The 22,307-nt window shown below is 38.3% G+C and overlaps 1 protein-coding gene across 2 annotated transcripts; it reads left to right on the top strand.

Moving 5' to 3' along the window:
- The first annotated feature begins 355 nt into the window (after positions 1 to 355).
- rab11fip1b (RAB11 family interacting protein 1 (class I) b) lies at positions 356 to 22,040 on the top strand. Of its 2 annotated transcripts, XM_067397574.1 has the most exons (6): positions 356 to 863; positions 12,111 to 12,538; positions 14,174 to 15,755; positions 18,031 to 19,383; positions 20,905 to 21,016; positions 21,142 to 22,040. In XM_067397574.1, exons 1-6 carry the CDS (start codon positions 514 to 516, stop codon positions 21,346 to 21,348), a joined length of 4,032 nt encoding a protein of 1,343 aa, XP_067253675.1. In that variant the 5' UTR covers positions 356 to 513; the 3' UTR covers positions 21,349 to 22,040. The 2 variants fall into 2 exon arrangements, with proteins under 2 accessions (XP_067253675.1, XP_067253676.1); XM_067397575.1 differs by lacking the exon at positions 18,031 to 19,383 and having other exon boundaries at positions 368 to 863; positions 21,142 to 22,038.
- Positions 22,041 to 22,307: the final 267 nt, after the last annotated feature.

Genomic DNA, 22,307 nt, shown 5'->3' on the forward strand with positions numbered 1-22,307 from the left:
GCGCGTGATGTTAATCTTTTTTATTTTTAGATTTCTTTTTTATGTTTACAACAAGTTGCATTTTGGCCTAGTCATGTAAATAAAATCTTATGGAAACACTCCATAAATGTTCCTTAGTTTTCCTTAGTAATCAAAATGATATATATATAAATATATATATATATATATATATATATATATATATATATATATTAGTCGTAAAGAAGCACAAAGATGAAGCATTTTTCAGAGATTGTTTCCAGGCACTGCTCTAATCCACAGCTCTACCCAAAGCAACAGTTGTTCGTTGCGTCACAACAGACCACGCCCACACGCAGTTGCTCCATCTGTGAAAACGCGTGTGGGGCGTGGCCTCAGAGTGACGCTCACTTGTTGCTTCACTGGACAAGGTGAAACTTTTCCAGCGAAACATTACCGGACCTTTGACACATAGACACTTCTCGTTGGGCAGGACGGCTCGTGCGTCCTATTGAGTTTTCAGTTCCAACTGAAACGGGTTAGGTTCTCACAGAAATGTCTCTGGCAGAGCAGAGCCAGCAGTGGTATCCTACCAGCGTGCAGGTAACGGTGCTCCAGGCGAGGGGGTTGCGGATCAAGGGGAAAAATGGCACCAACGACGCGTACGCCATCATGCAGGTGGCCAAGGATAAGTTCTCCACCTCGGTGGCCGAGAAGAGCGTCGCGCCGGTGTGGAAAGAGGAGGCCGCGTTCGACCTGCCGCTCTTTCACCCCGGTAACGCGGAGCGCTGTACCCTACAGGTGTGTGTGATGCACAAGGCTCTGATGGGACCCGATAAAATGCTCGGTCAGGCGACCATCAACCTCCTGGAACTCCAGGACAATAAATCCCGTAATAAAACAGAGTGAGTGAACGTGACTTTACATGTATCCTGATGACTTGTGCATTCTTATGTTCTGATGCGTCACATGCAATGTATTACACACTAAAACATTTCATATATATATATATATATATAATGTATTATATATATATATATATATATATATATATATATATATATATCTATATATATATATAACACTATATATCCACAACACACATTTGGCAGAGGATATCTGGATATCCTTCTGACAAACTAAGGCATTTCTCATCTGCATCTAACTTTTCTCTGCTTCTTGTTAGTATTTCAATGGTATTTCACAAGAATACTTCTGTGTTGAGGGATCTCCTTATGTGGACATATTATGTTATCCACTTAATCTTCCTTATGTGGCTGGAAATAATGCGCTGTGCTTTAAATTCTCATGCTCTTGGTCATGGTAGACCGAAGGGAACATTTTTTTTAATTCCCCTTAACCTGAAATGGGACAGACAACTGACAATGAATCAAGTCTTTTATATTTACATAAGATGGTTTCTTTTAAGGATAAGAAAATCCTAAATGAATGCTAATGGAATGTGGAAATGAGATCTAAATAAGATCAAACAAATAATAACTTGTTGGATAGAAATTCCTCTTTTGGTTAATTTGTTCAGAATTTCAGTTTATCCAGTGGGATCGTACTGTTCGCGATTTTTGTTTGAGCCTGTTAGGATTGTTACTAAATTATGATGGAAATTCCATTGGAATGTTTGTTGAAGGTTGGTGGAAATCTGGCGGTTATTCCATCTCGCTGTAATCCAGAGCCACACGGTGTACATTATGCACAGAATTCATGAATAAATTAGTTTAGCTCTAGACATCATTGTAACATCAGTCACGGCAAAATGGCAACTGAAATTTACAAAGCGGCACACAAATCCATCACAGCGTTCAGACCTTGGATTTGAAGAGCTTGCTTTAAAGAGCTTGTTTTTCTTCACCTGCTTGCTGAATGACTTTCATTGTTTGCTTGCTCAAAGCTTTTGATTATAGTTCGCCTGGTCATTTTCATTACGAGACCTAATTCAATCTCGTGCACAAAGGCAGCCAACGCTCGTCTGGCCTTCTGCCGAATAATTATTTTGCTCTATAAGTTCAGCTCACTGTTGAGTCAGAATGAAAGCTTATTTCTAATTAACTAGGCCTCATGAGAGCTTGTTTTCTATTGGGTTCTTTTGGGTCTGACTGAGTCGTTTCCTGTTGTCATGTGATAGAGCTTGTTATGCTAAGTAAGTCATATCTCGTCCTGTTCCAGCGTGGGCTGCTGTTCCCCCAGGTCAGAGGAACCAGAAACACAGTCAGGTGTCTCAAAGTAAGCTGACTCTCATATGAAACTGGACCTCGGGTTTTTCTTGCAAACCGATCTGCCGTTCTGACGGTGATTGGAAGTTTGCCAATCTTGTGGCTGACATCAACAGGGTGTTATCACTGGAAAATGTTATTTGGTAATTCAAAATTCAGTTCAAGTTGAGCAAAAATTGCCAGCATTTGTGACTTCCACAAAATTAATTGATTTTTACATAACTTGTCCTTCCTGTTAAAAAGTATAGAGGTTGAATGGGGCCAATTTTTGCAGGATTTAAAACCATAAATGTGAAGCTTTCATAAAAGCATGCAAGTTGATAAGCGTTTCTTTATCAGCATATTAAAATTATTTCTAAAGGATCATGTGACACTGAAGACTGAAGTACACTCTAAAAAATGCTGGGTTAAAAACAACCCAAGTTGGGTTGAAAATGGACAAACCCAGCAGTTGGGTTAAATGTTTGCCCAACCTGCTGGGCAGTTTGTTTAAAGGTGCCATAGAATCAAAAATTGAATTTACTGCAGTGTGTGTGAATTTATCTATTTTCATTTTTAAACACTTGCAGTCTGTATAATTCATAAACACAACTTCATTCTTTATAAATCTCTCCAACAGTGTGTAATGTTAGCTTTAGCCACGGAGCACTATCAAACTCATTCAGAATCAAATGTTAACATCCAAATAAATACTATACTCACATGATCCAACGCATGCATGAAGTATGCATGACGAACAGGGATGGACTGGGACCAAAAATCGGCCCTGGCATTTTGGCCCAGACCGGCCCACCACCACATAAGATCAAATACCAGCTGTCCTTCTGCTTTTTATATATATATATATATATATTTCATGACTAAGTTATATAACAACCAAGTCACCAAAATACGATGAATACACACTGAGCATAACCCAACACAACAGTAAATCTATTAGCCTTATTACGGTTTACATATTCTTATCACAATGTTAATTGTTGTTGGTGTGGGTGACATATCCAACAAGCTAGGTAACATTATAATCGCTAAAATAGCTGACTCACGGGAAAAAAATCATCAATTATTATCTTTTTTTGTTGTTGTTGTTATGACTAATTACTCAGCACCATCAGCATTAAAGAGAAAATAATCACTTCATCGGATGTTTTTGAATAAAATAGCCTTGACAGCCGACTTACTGGAACTCATCTGTCTAGAACTGTTCTCTCCCACCGGCGCCGCCGGACTTCTACAGAATCTACACACAAGCGAGTGTGACGTGCGCAGTGGACCAAACCACTCTGAGGCAAGGGAGGGGTGACTCAAAATGTTTCTAAACTTAAAACGCCCATTTGCGTTTGTATTGCTTTACTACTTATTGAAAAAGTATTGGGCCGCAGATCTAGGCCTACCACTTTCACTTTAATTTATTTATTTATTTATTTTTTGCCCCAAAAAGCACGTCGGCCCACCGGGAAAGTGCCCGGGGTGGTGGGAGGGGGGGAACAGGGAGCGCACGATTTAAAGGGGCCGCGCGCTGAATCGGTGCATAGTTAATGATGCCCCAAAATAGGCAGTTAAAAAAATTAATTAAATTAATGAGGTATTTGGAGCTGAAAGTTCAGACACATTCAGGGGACACCTTAGACTTATATTACCTCTTGTAAAAACTCGTTCTAGGGCACCTTTAAAAATTACTACATGGCTAGCTTAAAATGAACCCGAAATAGGTTGGAAATTAAAATCAGACACATAATTACAATAATAATCAAACAGTGAAAATTTATTAATAAGCTATTTAATAAATGTTTGTTTATTATTCATTAAACATTAATAAATGTGAACTTATTAAGCATATTAATAAATGTTGATTTCCAACATATTTTGGGTTCATTTTAAACAAGCAATACAGTAATTTTTAAACAATAATTTCGTTAAATATAACTACCCAGCAGCTTGGGCAAACTGCTGGGTTAAAACAACCCATTCGCTGGGTTTGATCATTTTCAACCCAACTTGGGTTGTTTTTGACCCAGCATTTTTTAGAGTGTAATGATGTTGAAAATTCAGCTTTACATCACAAGAATAAATTAGATTTAAAAATATTTCATAATATTGCTGTTTTACTGTATTATTGATTTAAATAAGTGCAGCTTTGTTGAACATAAGAGACAAAACCTTTAAAAAGCCTTACCAACCCTACACTTTAAATGGTAGTGTATGTGTTTTAACACCCTCAGAACCTTCAAAATGTATTAAAATGTGCAGTGTAACTCACACTTCTGTGCACCTTTACTCTTACACTCAGATTATATTGTGCAGTTATTTACATAACTATATTTTTGAGAAATATTTAACATCCCCTTTTCTGGAGTCTGATTGTTCTGTTTGCGCCCTAGTTCTCTCTCAGGCTATGACATACGTTATATTGCCTGATAACTCAATTTCTGTTAGCGTGGCATAAAGTCAAGGCTTGTCAACTGCTTCAGACTTCAAAGTGAAGAAAGTTTTCTCTGTCACACATATAGAGGATGCTTCAGAAGATATGCCTAAAATATGCTAAATGCCTCATGCTAATACAGAAGCTCCCAAAAGGCATCAACCATTCCTTTCTGCGTGACCTCATCCACTGATAAACTGACACGGTAACTATTTCTTGATTTGAGGCAGAATGGGAACACGTCTTCTCCGACTGCTAAGAAAATTTCCGTCGTTGGCAGTCTGTTGTCGTCTTTTCTCCTTCGAATATTACAGGTTTTGCATAAAGTTAAATTTAATGTCAGAAATAATTCAAAGTTAAGAAAACTTAAAGGGTCACTTCACCACTGGCAAAATGGGCTTTCAATAAAACTTGGCTGTCAATGCAGTAGAAAGGTGAAAAGAATTGAAATCGGTTCTGTACCTGTCCTGACTAGAGAAAACAAAGAAAACGGGCTGTTGTCTTCCCTTTTGCCAAATAGGTAGGAAAATTTCAACACCCATAATGCACTTGGCATATTGCCATCCAAGGCCACTCCCACCAGTCTGCTATGGATACACTTACCAGAGTCAAATACCACCTTGCTTTAGTAGGAAATACTTCTTAGCAAACTTTTAACTATAATGGTGTTTCACCTTGTTTTGTTCCCGGGTGCAAGGATTTAAAGAGTAAACGTTTATCAGGTGTGAATTACTTTAGGTTTCCAGTGATCCAGCACATTGTAGGCAATGGCTAAAGACTGTAAAAAATCGTAAGTAGACAGAGAGAACAACTCGATGGACAATCTGAAAAACCTCTGTGTTTGTAGTCAACATTTCATGCTGGCATGTTTTTTGTTATCCGGTTTAGTTGGCCGCCTATGCAGTAGAAAGGTGAAGAAAAAAAATTAAAATCAGTGCCACCAGACTAGAGAAAACAAAGAAAAATAAAGCAGTTGTCTTCCCTTTTGCCAAATGAGTAGGAAAACTGGGCATGTTGCCGTCCAAGTTTTCTATGGATAAGTTTAACGGAGTCAAATATCACTTGCTTTAGTAGGAAATACTTCTTTTCAAACTTTTAGTCATAATGGTGCAAGAATTCAAAGAGCAAGCATTTCACCGGAATGAGTTACTTTCAGTTTCCAGTGAAGGATCCAGTGTATTGTAGGCAGGCAGTGACTAAAGACTTTCAATAATCCTAAATACAGAGAGAACGCCATGACCGAAAATCATAAAATACTCTGTGAACATTTCAAACTAGCGTTTTTCGTGTCATCTGTTGGATTTTTGCTGACAAATAAATGTGAATTTCTCTGTCCTGGTAACATTGAGAACAAGAAATCATTGTTTATATAAATATATAATACAACTATTGCAGCAACAAAGTGGGTTGAAAATCGACTAAGTTATTTAAAACCTTGGATCGTGATATTTTGCCAGTTTGGAAATATTAATAAATTCCTATAAGGTATCGTGTTTTTGTCACATGACAAAATGTCGAATTATCTGAGCATCATAGATAATTTGTTAAATATCTTATAACAAAGTGAAGAACTCTTCATATTTTGCCACCGCTGGCAATGTTCCTGTGCTGCTGTGTGCTATAAAACTGTCCTGTCGCTCAACAGCCTTATCAGCGCGCTGGCACATACAGGAAGTCGAGCTGCTGAGAGATACGCTGGAACAATGAGAGATCCAGTGCTGATTCATCTGATGCTACTTGTACTTCCTGTCAGAGCACAGCTGGTATTGAGGATATTTCAGGGCAAAACAGTTGAGTTTATCAAGAACTTTCCTTATTTAGTTTATTACCTTAACTGACACTTTCCATAAGTAGGGAACAAAACTGAATCTTGCACTATTAATCTTGTAAACAATCACATGAGCATGTTTTAATTTGCAATAAATGACAGTATATTATATTTGCTATATTCGCAACTTTATCAAATGTTGGTTTGATAAATGTGTATTTCACACAAATTAATGGAAAATATGTTTGATCACCTTTTCCTGTACTGTATGGTTGAGCTTGACAACGTGAAATGTGAGAAAATTGAAGAAAATTTAGTTTTCTTCCTGCCATGATGTAGAAAGTCAATTTTGTAACTTCTTTGACTTTATTGCAGTTAAACTATAAAAAAAATGACATCAAATAAACAATAACCGAAATGAAATAAGGTAACATTTCTCATTTTTGTTAAGTTTAAGTACTACAAAAACTAAATTTGTAATAACTAATGATAGCTAAATATATTTAATTTCAAGAGTAATTTCATTTTATGAGGAAAATTGAGAATATTTTTTTGTAATGGGGAAATCATGATGTAACATCAAAAGTAAATAGTTCAATATATTATGTTAAAATGATGACATTGCATGATTTAAGTATTTGCTTGTTTGGAGGGGGCAGACTTTTAATTTGTTTAAAAAATAGCTAATTTTCATGTTAGGTTAATTCTTTACTAGATAACAGCTTATCTAAAAGCTCTCACCAAAAAAACCCTCTCAAACAAGGCAACACCCTGTTGCAACTTCCCTTCTGTGATCAGATCTTAAAGGGAAAGTTCACCCAAAATAAAAATTCTGTCATTAACTCACCCTCAAGTTGTTCCAAACCTGTATGAGTTTCTTTCCTCTGCTGAACATGAGAACATATTATGAAGAATGTTGGTAACCAAACAGTTGACCGTAGCCATAGTATTTTTCTCCTACTATGGAAGTCAATACCATCAACTGTCTGGTGACCAACATTCTTCAAAAAAATCTTCTTTTGTGTTCAACAGATGAAACAAACTCATGCAGGTTTGGAACAACATGAGGGTGAGCTATCCCTTTAATGCAGCTCGTGTGCAGTTCACAGCGGTCTGAATGACATCATATCATCAGGAACTGTGTTTGCATCAGTGCGTTTTTAGGGGTGTGAGGTGTTGTCAGAACATGTTGTGTCATGTTGTGTCCTAGATGTGCAAAGCCGTTTCTCTTGTCATTGTGAAATTGGCTTTAAGGAAATATGGTTTAGCAACATTTATTGTTTAAGGGCATAATTGTAATTGCTTATGGTTCAGTCTCTCCAGAACTTGATTCAGCAACTTTCTAGTTACCATCCCTTTAACCACTTCTGTTTAACGCCCTGAAATTCCTGTTTTACACCATGATTTCAGTTATTCAGGCTCTTAGTATAATGTCTAGTAAAGTCAAAACTCTGCAGTGTGAAATATTAGATTATTTACATGTAGTAATCATTAAAACTATGCCGTTTCAGAAATGTGAAGACATTAAAAGCCTGGTGATAAAATCTTTATAGCATATTCAATATTGCTTTTTTTGTCAGTACAAAATTATTGGTAACGCTTTACAATAAGGTCTCATTTGTTAACATTAGTTAATGTATTAGCTAACATGAACTAGCAATGAGCAATACATTTGTTAACAATGTAACAAAACAAGACTTTATTTTTACAAAACTAAATTGGAGTACTCTGGGTCTGTTTTACTTGTTTCACTTCTGCTTGTTGGTAACAATTACAGTGTATATTGATTACGATCTCTCTGATTAAAAAAAAAAACAAAAAAAACCCCACAGCTCTTTGGGCCATAACAGAGGAAATATATAAATATCTTGGTAAAACTGATTTATTTATTTATTTATTTATTTATTTTTTAGCAATATTGTCCATTCCTACTAGCCAGTACGTTATTCTTTTGACATAGATGCGCTGTGTAATGGAGCTAAATGTTGTTGAGGTGTAGGCGGCGGCAGAGTTCATTCACTAATAATCCTAGATGCTATATTTAGCCTGAGAGTCATCACAGTATTATTCATCAGATAGCCACAGAGTCATTTAAATACACGCCCAAACATGTTATTTTCTCCATAGCATAATAATTTCATTACTCACTGTGTCCAGTGCATGTTCTGTCATCATAAACACTTAAAGTAGCAACTGCTGTTGAAGAGGCTGATTGAGAGACAAAACGGTACATGGTTTTTGAATCGAGACTATATTGAATTGAATTGAGACTATAAGTTCTGTGATCATCACCAGTTCATTTCCCCCCCTAGACCTTATAAGAAAACAAGACAATTATCCCAGCATTTCGTTTCATATCATTTCCAAACCCTGAAATCAGGCACTGTGTGTCATATTTTATGTTTTTTATGTTATTTTATGTTTTGTCTAAAATGCAGATTTTAATTTCAGAATGCACTTTCATTTGAGACCATTATGCTTCTATGGAGTAGATTTTTTTTTTTTTTTTTTTAGACCCTGAAGTCGTTGTTCTCCACTAGTGTCCTTGAGTCTCTTAATCATTGAAATGTAACATACTGATCTGGTTTATAACCATTGAAGAATGTCAACAATCACATGAAACTATTTATACAGACTTTAGGATTTTATTTTATTATTTTATCGCCAAACCTTATGTCAGACACTGTGTCATATTTTAAATGGGGTTTTCCTGCAATGATTAAAGTTGTTTAAAGAGTTAATCTTCAGAACAGAAATGAAGATATTTTTGATAAAATCCGATGGCTCAGTCAGGCCTCTATTGCCAGCAAGATAATTAAAGGTGCTGTAGAATCAAAAATTGAATTTACCTCTGCATAGTTGAATAACAAGAGTTCAGTACATGGAAATGACATACGTTGAGTTTCAAACTCCATTGCTTCCTCCTTCTTATATAAATCTCATTTGTTTAAAAGACCTCCGAAGAACAGGTGAATCTCAACATAACACTGACTGTTACGTAACAGTCGGGATCATTAATATGTACGCCCCCAATATTTGCATATGCCAGCCCATGTTCAAGGCATTACACAAGGGCAGCCAGTATTAACGTCTGGATCTGTGCACAGCTGAATCATCAGACTAGGTAAGCAAGCAAGAACAATAGCGAAAAATGGCAGATGGAGCAATAATAACTCACATGATCCATGATTACATGATATTTTTAGTGATATTTATAAATTGTCTTTCTAAATGTTTCGTTAGCATGTTGCTAATGTACTGTTAAAATGTGGTTACCATCGTTTATTACTGTATTCACAGAGACAAGAGAGTCGTCGCTATTTTCATTATTAAACACTTGCAGTCTGTATAATTCATAAACACAACTTCATTCTTTATAAATCTCTCCAACAGTGTGTAATGTTAGCTTTAGCCACGGAGCACCATCAAACTCATTCAGAATCAAATGTTAACATCCAAATAAATACTATACTCACATGATCCGATCCATGCATGCAGCATGCATGACGAACATCTTGTAAAGATCCATTTCAGGGTTATATTAGCTGTGTGAACTTTTGTCTATGCAATGTTTTATAGTCGAGAGCTCGGGAGGGCAGGGAGTGCGAGATTTAAAGGGGCCGCAGCCTGAATCAGTGCATAGTTAATGATGCCCCAAAATAGGCAGTTAAGAAAATTAATTTAAAAAATCTATGGGGTATTTTGAGTTGAAACTTCACTGACACGTTCAGGGGACACCTTAGACTTGTATTACATCTTGTGAAAGAATGTTCTAGGGCACCTTTAACACTTTCAAATGCCCAGAAAGGAACTAAAGACACATTTAAAACAATTCATGTGATTACAGTGATTCATCCTTAAAGGGTTAGTTCACCTAAAAATGAAAATTCTGTCATATATTACCCTCATGCCGTTTCACACCCTTAAGCCCTTCGTTAATCTTCATAACACAAATTAAGATATTTTTGTTGAAATCCGATGGCTCCATGAGGCATCCATAGCCAGCAATGACATTTCCTCTCTCAAGATCCATAAAGGTACTAAAAACATATTTAAATCAGTTCATGTGAGTACAGTGGTTCAATATTAATATTATAAAGCGATGAGAATATTTTTGTTACGCCAAAAAAAAACAAAAACAAAATAACCACTTATTTAGTGATGTCCAATTTCAAAACACAGCTTCATGAAGCATCGGAGCACAATGAATCAGTGTATCGAATCATGATTTGGATCGTGTGTCAAACTGCCAAACGGCTGAAATCACGTTACTTTGGTGCTCCGAACAGCTGATTCAATACACTGATTCATTTATGTGTTCCAAAGATCTTACGGGTGTGGAACAACATGAGTGAGTGATAAATTACAGAATTTTCATTTTTGGGTGAACTAACCCTTTAATGTTATGAAGCGACGAGAATACTTTGTGCTTTATTCACCAATATCTAGTGATGGAGGATTTGAAAACACTGCTTCATGAAGCTTTAAAGCTTTATGAAATTTCAAGGTTTCACCACTGGGGGGCGTGACTTTGGCAGTTTGATACACGCTCTGAACCACTGATTCAAAATAAAAGATTTGTAAAGCTTTGAAGCTTCATGATACAGTGTTTTGAAATCGCCCATCACTAGATATTATTGAATAAAGTCGTTATTTTGTTTTTTTGGCACACAAAGTATTCTCGTCACTTCATAACATTAAGGTTGAACCACTGTAGTCACATCAACCATTTTAAATATGTCTTTAGTACCTTTTGGGTATCTGAAAGTGTTAATTCTCTTGCTGTCAATGCACCGGGCCATCAGATTTTTATCAAAAATATCTTAATCTGTGTTCTGAAGATGAGCGAAAGTCTTATGGGTGTGGAGCGGCATGAGTAATTTATGACAATTTTCATTTTTGGGTGAACTAACCCTTTTAAAGAAAAAATTATAAGGTTTCATATCATCCCTCATCCTAATATGCCAGTGCTTTTGCCCTGAGTATCAGTATCATGTTATTCACAGAACTTTCTCAAAATTGCTTTTCTAAGCCACCCACTCCACTCTCACAGCTATACACTACTGCAAGCTTAACTTTCCATAAAAGGAGGCCTGTGTGCAGTTACAGCACCCTTGTGTCCTCATCTTATTCCTCTGTTTTTCATGGATCTAAGTTTGTTGTTTCTTACAGTCATGTTAGCTCACCAGTTTGGTCATTAATTTCCTACAACATTCAGCCTGGAAAACATGATGCATCACTTATTGCAGCTCAGAAAAGGCTTGCTCAAGGCTGTTGTCAATGTTGTTGTTTTTTGGGTTTTTTAGATTGATAGACCAATTTTAATGATGCCCAAAAGGAAAATGCAGGTTTTTAAATTTCAACTGTCCCATGCAGTAGTTTTTTTTTTAGAGCCTGAAGTCATTGTTCTCCACTAGTATGACAGGTCAGTGTCTAGGTCATTGAACCGTGATGTGCCATTCTGGTTTATAGTCGCTGAGGAATGTCAAGAATCACGTGAAACTATCTACTCAGACTTTGGAATCCCATAGCTTTGAGTGCACAACAGCCTTGTTATTTTTGCAATTCTGACCAATTTTGCAAAGTGTAACTACACTACAACCCAGTCTCTTTCCATAATCTCATAGCTTTCATCTCAATCTTGCCTCTAGCTTTCTTTTTTTCTTTGATGAGGGTACTCTGGGAAATGAAAAATGCTTGAAACTAAACATCCTGTCCTATTTGTTTTCAACAGATGGTTCAAATTGATGGGCAAGACCGGAAAGGCTGACAAAGACAGGGGTGAGGTGCTCCTAGACATTCAGTTCATGAAGAACAACTTGACCGCCAGCATGTATGACCTCTCTGGCCCGGACAAATCACGCTCACGGCTTGGCAAGTTTAAGGATAAGCTTAAAGGGAAAAAGAAAGATGGGATGTCAGATTCTGCTTCTGCCATTGTGCCTTCAGTTGGACAGGTACTGACTGACAGCGAGGGTGAGGAAGAAACTGACATCACCCCTGGAGCAAAAAAGAAGAATAAACTAAAGTCTCTCTTTGCACCAAAGCCGGGTTTGCACCGTAACATGTCCCAGTCCATGTCCACGCTCGCCACCCTGCCTGAAAAAGACTCGGCCATCAGTCTGAGCAGATCGTCTGGCCTAAATGTAGAGTCTCCTGAAGGTATCAAATCATATATTTTTTTTTTATTTATTCTAAAATTTAAAACTAAGTTTTTCTCCATGATATTAGGAATCGAGTCATATTCATTTAAAATTCTGACTGATATTAATAAAGATGTGCCAGTCGGCAACCGGCATTGGAATCGGCCAGTTTGCTTGTGAAAAAAATTGGAATCAGCCATGACAAATCATGATCGTGCATCACTACATATTAAAGGAGACCTATAATGCCCCTTTTACAGGACGTAATATAAGTCTCTGGTGTCCCCAGTGTCCTGTGAAGTCTCATCTCAAAATACCCCACAGATCATGTATTATAGCTTGTCAAATTTGCCCATATTTGGGTGTGAGCAAAAACACATCATTTTTGTGTGTCCCTTTAAATGCAAGTGAGCTGCTGCTTCCGGCCCACTTTCCAAAAGAGGGTGGAGCTTTAGCAGCTCACACTTCAGTTGCTTAACAATAACAAAGCTGGAGAATCTTACGCAGCCAAACTGACGATTCCCAGTAACATTGTTCAAACCAGAGTTTGACACTGATGGAGAGACTCAGGAAGAAGTTACAACTTTTAGAATGCAACTGGACGTTTCTGAATGGTTAGTGGATAAATTTATGTAGTTGCTGTGGAGTTGATTCAACTCATCGACTAGCATGTGCCGTCATGTTAATATTTTGTGCAAATCCAGCGTTGAATTGACCTTTGTTTGTGGAGCAGCCTGGCGTAAAATGACCACATGACAACAACACTCTACTACAACAACTTTTCCTCTTCTCTAAAACAGCCCAAAATTAACCCCTTTGTTGTGTGTTCCTGGGGGTAGGGTTTATGTAAATTTTAATGTTTATGATGTAATTTAAAGTAAATGTTAGATGATGACAAAGGTAAAGTAAATGTAAAAGTGGGGAAAATGAGCATAAACAATTGAATACTGTGTTGACAAATTACCGATAATATACCGATATACAATGTATACTAGACTGGGTAAACCCAGCCAGATCTGCCGGCGATTTGATTTCTCCTGGTAACTCAGTCTGGAAACCCATACATTCATTTCTGCTGCATCTGTTACACTTTTGCGGGAACCAATCACAGACTTGCTTATCCACCTTGCTCGCTATTGGCGGGTACAGAGCTCTTTCTATGGCTCTGGGCGGGTATAACACGATGACGTCTCTCGCACGACCGTCAATCCAATTCCCTTTAACCTCTCAAGGATGCTAAATGACTTCTTTAGTTTAGCAAACAAATCGCTCGACTGGGTGTAAATACCACTCGCTCGTTTTTTTGCACAACCTGCAAAAATCGCTCGATGCCATTGCTACTTCTGCAAACCGCTGATCAATGCTACAAACCAATACAAACTCAACCTGTCTGGAGTTTTCGCATCGCTCTGCAAAAGTACGTCACCCGGATCATTGATCTGATTGGTTGAAGGACTATCCAATTGCGTGAATAATGATCACGCCTCTTGTACAGTAGGAAATACATGGCAAACACCCCAGACCAATGTTCAATTTTAAATTGAGTTTGGTCTGGTGATGCCACATATACCGATAATCAAGTCAGTGTCTGCCAGCATTTTTAAACTGGTGCAAATTTTTAATATTATTGACTTCCCTCTTTTTATCTTCAAAGGCAAAAAGAAATTTAAATTTCTGAAGCACAAGCGGACCGGAAGCTCCGACAGCAAAGTTTCCCAAGGTACCGGCTCTCTTGGACTGGGCATGCCGCAGAACAACGTGTGCATCAATGGCAGTCATGTCTACACGGAAGAGCCGGAGACCAGAGGATCCAGAGCTGGTTCCACCTTCAGCCTGAACAGTTCAGGCCATGGGTCCATGGAGGACCTGCGCAGAGGTCATGACAGGAAAACCTCCAGCACCTCAATGGACTCTGATCTGCAAACTCAAGAGAATTCAGTGGAAGAGATGCACAGAAAACAAGAGGAACAAAGGAAACAGGAAGAGGAAGTCAGGAAAAGACTAGAGGAGGAAAGGAGACAGGGTGAAGAGGAAGAGAGGAAACGGATTGAGAGAGAACAGGAAAAAAGGAGATTAGAGAAGGAAGAGGAGAGGAAACGGTTGGAAAGAGAGGAAGAGAAGAGGAAGCTAGAGAAACAGGCAGAGGAGAGGAAAATAATTGAGAAAGAGGAAGAGAGAAAGAGGATAGAGAGGGAAGAGGAGCGGAAACGGATGGAGAGAGAGGAAGAGAAGAGGAAGCTAGAGAAACAGGCAGAGGAGAGGAAAAGAATTGAGAAAGAGGAAGAGAGAAAGAGGATAGAGAGGGAAGAGGAGCGGAAACGGATGGAGAGGGAGGAAGAGAAGAGGAAGCTAGAGAAACAGGCAGAGGAGAGGAAAAGAATTGAGAAAGAGGAAGAGAGAAAGAGGATAGAGAGGGAAGAGGAGCGGAAACGGATGGAGAGAGAGGAAGAGAAGAGGAAGCTAGAGAAACAGGAAGCGGAAAGGAGAAGGATTGAGCAGGAGGAAATGATCAGAATAAAGAAGGAACAGGAAAGAATTAAACAGGAAGAGGAAAGAAGAAAGGTTGAAGAGGAGAGGATCAAAGAGGAGAAAAGGAAGAGAACGGAGGAAGAGGAAAAGGCTAGGAAGGAAGAAGATCAACTGAGAAAAATGGAGGAAGAGGAGAGAACAAGACTTGAGAATGAAAAGCTGCAGAAAAGAGGAGAGATAAGAAATGTTGAGATGGAAAGACGAGCTGAGGAAGAGGAAAGACGACGGAAGGAAACAGAAAAGGTGGAAGCAGAGGAAAAGCGGAAAAGGAAAGTGGAAGAAGAGAGAAGACTGACTGAGGAGAAAGAAATGAAAGGGAAAGAAAGGCTACGGTTGGAAAAAGAGAAGATAGAGAAAATGGAGGAAAGGATGAGAGAGGAGCAGGTGAGGAAAATGGCTGAGGAAGAGGAGGAGAAGAGGAAGCTGAAAGAGAAAGCAGAGCAGGAGAGAATCAGGCAAGAGAAAGAAGAAATGGAGAGACAGAGGAAAGAGAAAGAACAGCGGCCTGAGATAAAACCCAGGAGTGCTCGACTGAATACAACTAAAAAAGCACCTGATGAGATTAACTCGGACTACGTCCCATCCGTCAATCCCTTTGAAGACCCTCTATCATTAGACGAGAGCTCCATCAATCCCTTCGAGCAGCACTCTGTTCTTCAACCTGAAGCCCTCAGTCGCTCAACCAAAGTGTCTGCAGTTAAGCCAAGGTCAGTTTGTTACCTGAAATCACAGAAGCTTGTGTATTTAAACTACACCCTTTTGACCTTAATCATGAAACCTGAACAGATTTTTAATGCAAATCCTTAATGAATCCAATCGTATATTAATTGTTGCCTAAGAATGTTTTTTCAATGATTTACAAAGAATATATGCTTGTGTTACATGAATCAGGCCTCAAAACACAATGACAACTTATTTGTCCTCAGTGAAAGCAAAATGCTGTAGGAAGTGTTAAAGGATTAGTCCACTTTCAAATGATCCAATATTTCCTGATAATTTACTCAGCCCCATGTCATCCAAGATGTTCATGTCTTTCTTTCTTCAGTCGAAAAGAAATGAAGGTTTTTGATAAAGATTCCAGGATTATTCTCCTTTATAGTGGACTTCACTGGCCTCCAGACGGTTGAAGGTCAAAATTACGGCTTACGACATAAGCTTTTTGAAGAATACGGAAAGCAGAAGCATGTACAAGGCGATCATTTGTGTTTATAAAGCATACACAGTTTTTTTTTTTTTTTTTTTTGAAAATGGCTGATCGTTTCACTAGAAAAGACCCTTATTCCTCGTCTGGGATCGTTTAAAGCTCTTTGAAGCTGCACTGAAACTGTAATTTTGACCTTCAACAGTGGAAGCCATTGAAGTCCAGTATAAGGAGAATAATACTGGAATGTTTTCATCAAAAACCTTCAATTCTTTTCAACTGATGAAAGAAAGACATGAACATCTTGGATGACATGGGGGTGAGTAAACTATCAGGAAATTTTATTTGAAAGAGGACTAATCCTTTTAAAATCAGCCAATCAGAACATTTTTGATGTTTAATATACAGCTATGTGGGGTAGATTTTGGACAAATGGGATGTTACTGTGCATAGCATTCTAAAATTTAAATAAGCAACCTACTAAATTTAAAAAATAAAATTTTACTTGACAGCAAATTGATCAGTCATTTGAAAGTATTTAGCTTCTGTTTACCAGAACCAAAATTGAAGCACTCCTTTTTCATGAAGTTTGTGGCTTGACGGACATCCGGCAGACTCTAACAACTCGACTTCTTTGCAGCTCATTGGCAGTCCATGTTCTTCATAACTCATCCATTAATCATTTCTCAGAACTGTTTCAAATCATTCTCCAATCATCTCCTTTTTACCAATTCTGCTGGAAGGCAAATCCATGACCTGTGATCACAGCTTGAATATTAAAGGCATGGAAATGTCTCTCAGTGTTTCTTTAGTATGCTTGGACTCGATTTCAGTGTGGTAGGATTCATATCACCACACTGCCATGATTAACACCGTCCCCTAAGAGCTTTTGGCACCATTATGAAATATGCAGTCATCTCTCTCTCTCTCTATCTCTCTCTCTCTCTCTCTGTGCGAGTGCGTGTCTGTATGCGTCCAAAAAACGTCTGGCATGAGAAGCAGTTGTTTTGAAACTTTTTCAAGGACTCCAAGTGTAGTATAGACATTTAGAACTTCTATTTGTCTTTCTCCATCATATTTTCTGAAGGTGATTATCATACTGACTGTTGAATAACCTTTTAACCAAATTAAATTCCCAAACCTGAATAAACCGAATCTTTCTTATCGTGGTCTTATCTGTTTATTTCTGCTGAGATGCTTTAATGCTGACAGTTATTTATAGGGTCTCTAACCCTCATTGTGTTAACTCTCATGTGGTATTTAATTGAGGTCTAACCCACGGGAAACTGGAGAAATCTGTTTCCCTGGAAAACAGCTGATCAAGCAGTTCCTTTTCTCTGACTCATGTGTTTAGACTTGAGGGCTTCATGAAATGGTTCTGGAATGTGTAGGAGACTGAGAGCAGACAGCACGATTTGTGGGTGGCTCTTTAAATCTAAACCAGTTATCTCTTCAAGGCAGCAGTTAAAGCAAGGACGTTCTGTGACCAAATTTTTCATCTGAGTTTTTCCTCAGAAACCTTTGCTCAAATGCAATAAATGTCCATATAAACTCATTCAAAACAAGTTTGGAATGACAAGGTTAAATAAATGATAGCATAATTTTAATTCTGGTGTTTACTATACCTTTAAAAAGTTTATGGATATTGAGGACATTTATTCAGTAACACCAGGAATGTGTTCAATGGCAGTAACTAGGGTCAGTTTTAATGTATTTGATGCTTTCATTGTTTTGAATGCTATTGAGCAAAGCAAAGTGGCTTTTTACTTACAATGTATTTAGATATTTAGCAGATATGTTAGATCGATTTAATCTTCCCTCTCATTATCCTGCTCCTTCAGTTCTGTTTCTGGAATCTTCTTTTCACAAGCATCTGTGCCAAACACCAACCCCTTCTTAGATGATTCTGATGCCATTTGTGGAAACACCGAGAGCATTGCCAGTCTCGGAAACGTCACAGAAAGGTCAGAGAAGAAACGACGTGCCCCGATGCCTCCCCAGAACAAGGCACAGATGGGAAAACCAGACATCCCTCCAAGAACCATGCAAAGTTTTCCATCTAGAGCATCTGAGGATAGTGGAGACTGCAGTTTACGGCAAGACAAATGTCCCGCACCTTTACCACCAGAAGTCTCAAAGAACAGGCAAGAAATGCAAAACGAACATGCAGACCAATCTACCACTCCTCTTCATATTGAAGAATGGAGAACTACTAGATTGCAGGAAAAAGACCAGATGGACAAAGTGTGCCCAGTCTCACAGGATGAGTCAAGGACTTCTGACACAGTCAATTTTAGGAACACCAGTTTTTCACATCTTAGCCAGAGTCCTCCCAGTAACAGACAAGAAACCAACCCTTTTATATCTACCGAGGTCAAAACAATTAAACACAACAAGGGTCCAGCTCCGAAGCCTTTACAGTCAACATCACGCAAGAATTCTGCATCTGAACCTGAACCCAACAACCTAGCCATTCGCAATGTCCGTTTGACTGAACATGCTGTATCCCTTATTGAAGACGGAGCTGCCTCAAACTCTTGCATTGGTCACTTAGATGTGTCTTCAAAGCAGTCGACTGGCAAACCTAATGATCTTCCTGTATCTGAAAAGGCTTCCACCAAATTCCATGATTCTGGACACTCTGATGAACTTTCCTCAAGAGAAAGTAGACAAGGGGATTTGCCAGCAAAGTGTAAACTAGACTCTCTTGGAGAAAACGTTTCTTCCAGGTCTGAACCAATCCTTGGAAAGGTTCTGTGCAATATTGAAAATGTCCTGCCTGATATTGATATTGTTTCCAAAAAGAAGAGTCGGGCCCCATTGCCTCCTGCCAATTCAGCACCAGCTAGCAACCAGAACTCAACAAGCCAGCAACCAGAATCTGTACTGAAGTCAACCAGTCAACCCACCGGACAAGATCAAGACAAGTCATTAACTATTAATAGTAGCATACCAACCTCATGTTTTACCCCATCCCAGGAAAGCTCATCGCCAATCATGAATCAAGCTTTCAAGAAAAATGTAGTGCAAATGAAAACTGAACATTCTCCTCAGAGAGTGGAAGCAGGTCAAGGGTCAGCGCACCGGACTCTGCCGCATGCCAGAGTTTCACCGATTGATGTTAAGCCCATCATTGGGCAGAATAATGGAAGTGAACATGAGAGAACAGGTGATCCTGCCTACAAACCCTGCAGGTGAGGCCTCTCGTAGAACTTCCAGGGACCTTTAGAAGTAGTAGCAGATGTCATCGGTAGGTTTCTGTTAGCCATTAATTAAAATTCTAAGTTCTTGAGATTTGAAAATGTTTTAAGTAATGTTTGACACACTTACTCTCGAGAGTAGAAGACCGCAGTATTACAATGATCTGAAAAGTAGAAACGCTTTATTAAACTCAACAACTTGGCTCAAGAATATTAATTGTGACATGGTGTTCACCAAGTTCTCCAAACTCAGGAGAGTCCAGTCCTGCTTCTGGAGGGCCACGGTACTGCAAAGTTTAGCTCAACTTGACATCAACTGCATTTTCCAAAAGCATCATAGAAACTATTGGCACTAGTGGTCTGTATACTTGCTTTCAGGAAATGCAGTCCTATAAGTTTCTAGCAACATTGGAGAACTTGATAATCTTGTTCAGGTGTGTTGTAGGGCAGTTGTGGCCTAGAGTTGGAGAGAGTCGGTCTTGTAATCTGTAGGTCATGTTTTCGAGTCTCAGTACAGGCAGGAAGTGTTGGTTGGGGGAGTGAATGTGCTCTCTTCCATTCTCATTACCCACAACTGAGGTGCCCTTGAGCAAGGCACCTAACCACCAATTGCTCCCCTAGTGCTGGAGCAAAAATGCTCCGGGTGTGTTCGGGGTATGTGTGTTCACTACTCACTTCTGTGTGTGTGCACTTTGATGGGTGAAATGCAGAGCACAAACTCAGAGTATAGGTCATCATACTTGGCCGTGCGTCACGTCACTTTATTTGGGGTTGGAAGCTGGCCCTCGCATAGCGCAATAGGACACCTGAAATCCTGCCTGAATTGTTGCTTATTGCTTGTGTGTTTGAATACCAACAGAAACCTTTGCTTGGTGTTGAAGTTATTCCATGTGGCCAACTGCATTTTTTCTTTATAATTAGACAAGTAACATAAAAGTCTTATAATGTGGTCTTACAATGATCATGTAATGATTATTTCCCCAAAAGTAGGGAGATTATTAGGATGTTTTTTATTAAAGTGTCAATGGAAGACAACAAAAAAAGTTAATGTAACTTATTGCTTGACTGCAAGATCTGCATATTGGTTTACTTCATATTAGACTCTGGACCATAGATTACTCATTGTTGGTGACTTCCATGTGATGTTCCACATAACTGGTCTTTCTTAAGAAGACAGTTTGCAATGGTATAAACTGTTTTCAGCTGAGTTTCAGGTGAAATGGATGGGGTGTTTAATTTCCCAGTGTGAACCTTCTCCTTTTACATTTACTCTAAAATGGTTATCCAATCATTGAAAACCACAGAAATGAACACTTTCATCTTTGTGAAAATTGAAGCCTTTATTTCCAAGTACAAGGTACCTTAAAGCAAATAAATTCAGGGCACAATAAATTTGTTACTTTGATTTTTTTTTAAAGAATTGTCTTCTGGCAGAGTTCTCTGATCGAGTGCTTTGTATTCCACCCCTGTAATCTCAGTTCTGCCTGTAAGTCTTACAGCTTTTTCTCTTGTCAGGCCTCATGCAGTGAAACCCTTGAGCAGCACTGACAAGCAGCCAGACCTCAGAGAGACCCAAGACAATTCCAGGTCCGCTACAATTACAGAACACGTGCAAGTCAAGATGAAGGTAGTGTAAGCTTTTTTCTTTTTGTTTCTCATCTTCTATTTTGCAACCGTTTACTATGCATTGAATTGAAATATGATATGGTTAAGATGTTGCTCCTCTCACTTGACTTTTAATGTATCTTTCAGGCCCCAGAGGCTAAAGGTTCAGGGCCGTACTCCCAGTTAACCCATGAAGAACTCGTAAACTTGTTGGAAAAGCAGAAGGATCAGCTTTCTCAAAAGGACTCTAAGATAGGTGAATTAGAGCAGTATATCGACAATCTTCTGGTCCGTGTCATGGAGGAGAACCCCAGCATCTTAATGTCCTTGAGCTTAATGAAGAAGTCCGTTTGAGGGACAGTAGTTTTGTAGAAGAGGGTTTTGTGTTTAATGTGCACTGTAATCACAAATATGGGATGGACAGCAATACAAGGTTGTGGGCAAATCGTTTCTTTCACTAAATCACACTACTGTGCTGAAGATCAGGTTTATGTACACCTGATTTATGATGTCTTACACTAAATGGTGACAACATGAATGTTTGTTATTTGGCTTGCCTCAGATCCACCTAACCATGTGACGGATAACATATGATTTATTTCAACATATATTTCAAGAAGTATTTTCCCTAAAGGTTTTTACTGTCCACTGTCCATGTTTTCCCATTTGAATTGCTAATATTATTTGATTAGTATTTGGTTTTCTTTTTCATGTTATTATCTATTAAATGTTTTGGTCAAAACATTCAGTGGAAGTGACCCCCACATTTTCACTAAGTAAACAAAAGTGCACTATCATATTCTTTATACAAAATATTTTATATTGTTTATGAAGCTGTATAATGTTTTGTAGACAGAGCTCTGTATTAATACATATTGAAGCACTTTAAAAGAATCAGTTCATCTGTAAATAATGAGTGTGTGTGATCATTTGTATGTAATGCCTTTTGTCATGTAACTTGACGGCTTTAAAATTCTCTGCTTTTGAAATAAAGAATGTCATAGGTGTGGCCTTAAAGTACAGCGTCACAATATTGTGTCTGTGCATTTTTTAGAAGCCATGTTAAGATTTTAATTATTTAAAAAGCATTGAGTGAATGTCAGATGACTGTCTACACAGCACTCTTGGTAATGTTTACAAGCTGCTGTTTCTGAGAGGAAGACCAAAACATATTTACCATGGTGACCACCATAGTTTCTTATAACTTATAACAAATTGATGTTTGAAAGCTTCTTACACAATTTGAGGGAGATTACATATTAATTTATTTAGTTATTGCACCTGTAAAACAAATATAATTATACTTTTGGCGG

Source organism: Chanodichthys erythropterus, chromosome 10 (assembly GCF_024489055.1).
Source record: "Chanodichthys erythropterus isolate Z2021 chromosome 10, ASM2448905v1, whole genome shotgun sequence".
In the NCBI taxonomy this organism is placed as follows: domain Eukaryota; kingdom Metazoa; phylum Chordata; class Actinopteri; order Cypriniformes; family Xenocyprididae; genus Chanodichthys; species Chanodichthys erythropterus.

What these genes read in the sequence shown, in the direction of transcription:
- rab11fip1b (XM_067397574.1), top strand. Translation starts at nt 514, where the DNA reads ATGTCTCTGGCAGAGCAGAGCCAGCAGTGGTATCCTACCAGCGTGCAG. An exon ending in AAATGTAGAGTCTCCTGAAG is followed by an intron (nt 12,539 to 14,173) that starts GTATCAAATCAT and finishes TTATCTTCAAAG; the next exon opens with GCAAAAAGAAATTTAAATTT. An exon ending in CCTGCCTACAAACCCTGCAG is followed by an intron (nt 19,384 to 20,904) that starts GTGAGGCCTCTC and finishes TTCTCTTGTCAG; the next exon opens with GCCTCATGCAGTGAAACCCT.